This window comes from Onthophagus taurus, chromosome 5, assembly GCF_036711975.1.
Source record: "Onthophagus taurus isolate NC chromosome 5, IU_Otau_3.0, whole genome shotgun sequence".
In the NCBI taxonomy this organism is placed as follows: domain Eukaryota; kingdom Metazoa; phylum Arthropoda; class Insecta; order Coleoptera; family Scarabaeidae; genus Onthophagus; species Onthophagus taurus.
The window spans coordinates 14,547,845-14,551,102 of record NC_091970.1 but is presented as its reverse complement, the minus strand read 5'-3'; the positions used below and the strand labels follow the sequence as shown (position 1 = coordinate 14,551,102).

The window sequence follows — 3,258 nt, the reverse complement described above, 5'->3', positions numbered from 1 at the left end:
AATCATAACTCAGCTAATGCAGAAAGCCCTACTACTCACCAGTACTTGGTGCAGAAGCAATGGGCTCAGCATCAATCCCAATAAAATCGAAATAGTCCCTTTCACTCGGAGAAGGAAGCTACAAATAAAAGCACCCTCCATTGAAAGCAGAACTATTAACCTCAAAACAGAAACTAAATACCTAGGGGTAATACTTGATAGTAAACTAAACTGGAACTCACACTTAGACAAGGTGAGGAAAAAGGCCATCATGGCAAACCAGATCTGCCGCAGGCTCCTAGGAAGGAACTGGGGTCTCAAACCACGAATGGCTCATTGGGCCTACGTAGCAATAATCAGACCCATGGTCGCCTACGCCTCATTGGTTTGGTGGCCAAAAACAAAACATAAGACAGCTCAACAACAGCTGGCACAAATCCAGCGGTTAGCATGTCTTAACATAACGGGTGCAATGAGATCCTGTCCGACGGCTGCTTTGGAAGCCCTACTTGGTCTCACACCGCTCCACATATATATACAAAAGGAGGCAGCCTTAAGTGCCTTATCACTGAAAACAGTTTCTTCACTCAAGTTGATGCAGGGTAATCTCAGAGGACACCTCGAGATCCTCAAAGACCCATGTCTAAATCACCTGATTGAAATTAAAACGGACCTTATACCGACGGAATACAATTTCAACCAACCGTATAAGGTCATATTTAGTAGCAGGGATGATTGGGCGAAAGGAGGGCCTCAACTAAAAAGAGGAGCCCTAGCCTGGTACACCGATGCTTCAAAGACAGTAAGATCTGGAGTAGGCATGGGCATCAGTGGACCAAACAGCCACATCAAATTGCCCCTCAGCTCGGACTTAACAATTTTCCAAGCAGAAGTTCTTGCTATAAACTTCTGCACCGCTTTGAACCTACAGAAGGGACAAAAAGGTGCATCCATAAACATTTTCACAGACAGTCGGGCCGCCTTAAAGGCAATTCAGGCCTACACGTGTGGCTCCGCACTGATCAGAGAGTGCACCAACAACCTGAAAGAACTCGCTAGGGGCAATGATGTTACCTTATGGTGGGTTCCAGGTCACAGCAACATTGAGGGCAATGAGAAGGCCGACAAGCTGGCCAAAGAGGCAGCAAACACGCCCTTCATTGGACCCCAACCTGGATGTGGACTACAAAAAAGCCACCTAAAACAAATAATCAATAACTGGGAGGCTTCAAAGATAGCCTTACGCTGGAAAGAACTTCCAGGTCACAGACAAGCGAAGAGTATGATAACTCCGTCGCAAAACAAAACCAAAGAGGTTTTATGCCTCAGCAAAGGGGATCTAAGAACGCTCTCAGGCTACCTAACCGGCCATGTGCCCCTAAAATACCACCTCTTCCACATTGGACAAGCTGAGGATCAAACTTGTCGACTATGCAACGACGAGTCAGAAACTGCTGAACATATACTGTGCAATTGCGTCGCCAGAGGACGTCTAAGGCACAACGTCTTCGGTAAAACTACCCTGTTACCTACCGACATAAAGGTTCAAGACCTTAGGACAATACTAAGGTTCATTAAGGACCTACATTTGCCCTAAACCATTGGAGGGCTAAAGTTACAATAGATCTTATAGGTCGCGGTAACGAGAGGGGCCGCCCTCCTCAGCCCGGCAGCAATAATAATAATAATAATAATAATGTAGTAGTAGTAATCTCTAAGGTTTCAGCTGAAGGTGATGCAGTAACTGCTACGGTTGTTTCTCCTTCTTCTTCTTCCCCGCTATCGCACAATGTTGTCGTAATAAAAAGAAAGAAGAGGAAGACCGTTGTACTTGAAATTGTACTAAACATTTTCTTTTATATCGTGATTTACAAACTAGAGGAATCAGCAGCGGTTAAAAACGAACTGAATCGGGTCTTTCGAGTGCGGCGGTTGTTGACGCGTTAACAAATCGCAGGAAATATGCGGTAGGAAATGTGCGAAGATTAGATAAGAGGAAACTAGCTCGCAGATGATGAATAAGAATAATACATTTAATAAAAAAAAATATATATTTAATGAATAAAATAAATTTATCTGACGGACTGTTATATTTTTAAAATTTAAATTTGCTGAGCGTTTAAAGACGTGCCTCCCGTCGGCGTCGCTTGAATGTGCATGCGCAGGAAATTAGGAATATTTCTAATAAAATTTCAGCCAACTTAAATACGACTAACTTTATTTTGTTTACATAAAAATCCAGTTCATCTGCTTTATTAAAACATAATGTTATTGACATAGAGTTGTTTACAAACTGATCTATATTTGATTAATCATACCAGTTAAAGGAACATATTTGAAAACTCTATCATGTAAGATTAAACAGTAGAGCGAAGTAGCATTAGGTATCTCTTCACTCGTTTCAAATTCAATGCGAATATCAACGGTTCCAACATTTAAAATATCATTTTGCCGTGAACAATCAACTACAATAATCGGTGTATGTGCTAAAAATGTATCTCTGTTAAACATTGGTTCTGCAAGTTCTCGATCGTAATAGGTTTTTGCGAAATTACAATACATTTCATATAAAACTGCAATTTGACCTGTCTTAAAATTTAAATTTAAAGCTTCATAGGGATATTTCTCACTATTTAAAAACACTTTCATATCTGTTAAATTACAGTGGTCAAATTGTGATGCAGAACGTAACGGATTATCTTTTCTATTAGTTTGAAACCCTAATATAAAGTATCTAGGCTTTTCTAATTGTGTAGATGTTTTAATTGTCCATGTGTGTTGTCTACTTTTTGGTAATGATGGGTATTCATGTAAATCAAATGATCTAAATCCCATGTCTAATTCAATTCCTTGTTCTATGTACTCTAAAAGTTTTAAACGTTCAACATCGGCTACAGAAACATGAGGGACTTTCCATACTATTTTATTAATATTAATTATCATATTAGGTAAAAGACTTTCAATAACATTCTTGTCTGAATTACTGCGTACTAAAACTAATTCTTGACGGAGATTTATCAAAATTTTATTATAATCTTCGGCGAAACCAAGAAAATGTTTCAGGGGAACGCAAAAATCAAAATCACCCGTATTTTCATTTACTTTAACATTTGTATATTCGAAACCTGCATTAGAGGCATGATAGTATTCTGATCTTGTTAGCAAAGATTTTTTAATGTGCTAGCTATTCCTGGATTTCTTACTCTGTCAATTGCGTTCCCACCACATTCAAATCGTATTTCACTAAACATATGACCGATCGGATTTACTGACAATTTT

The 3,258-nt window shown here is 39.3% G+C and overlaps 1 protein-coding gene across 1 annotated transcript; it reads right to left on the bottom strand.

The window, feature by feature from the left end:
• Positions 1–2,277: 2,277 nt before the first annotated feature.
• On the bottom strand, positions 2,278–2,922 carry LOC139429828 (uncharacterized). The gene has a single exon (XM_071196048.1). The coding sequence runs from the start codon at positions 2,920–2,922 to the stop codon at positions 2,278–2,280; it is 645 nt and encodes a 214-aa protein (XP_071052149.1).
• Positions 2,923–3,258: the final 336 nt, after the last annotated feature.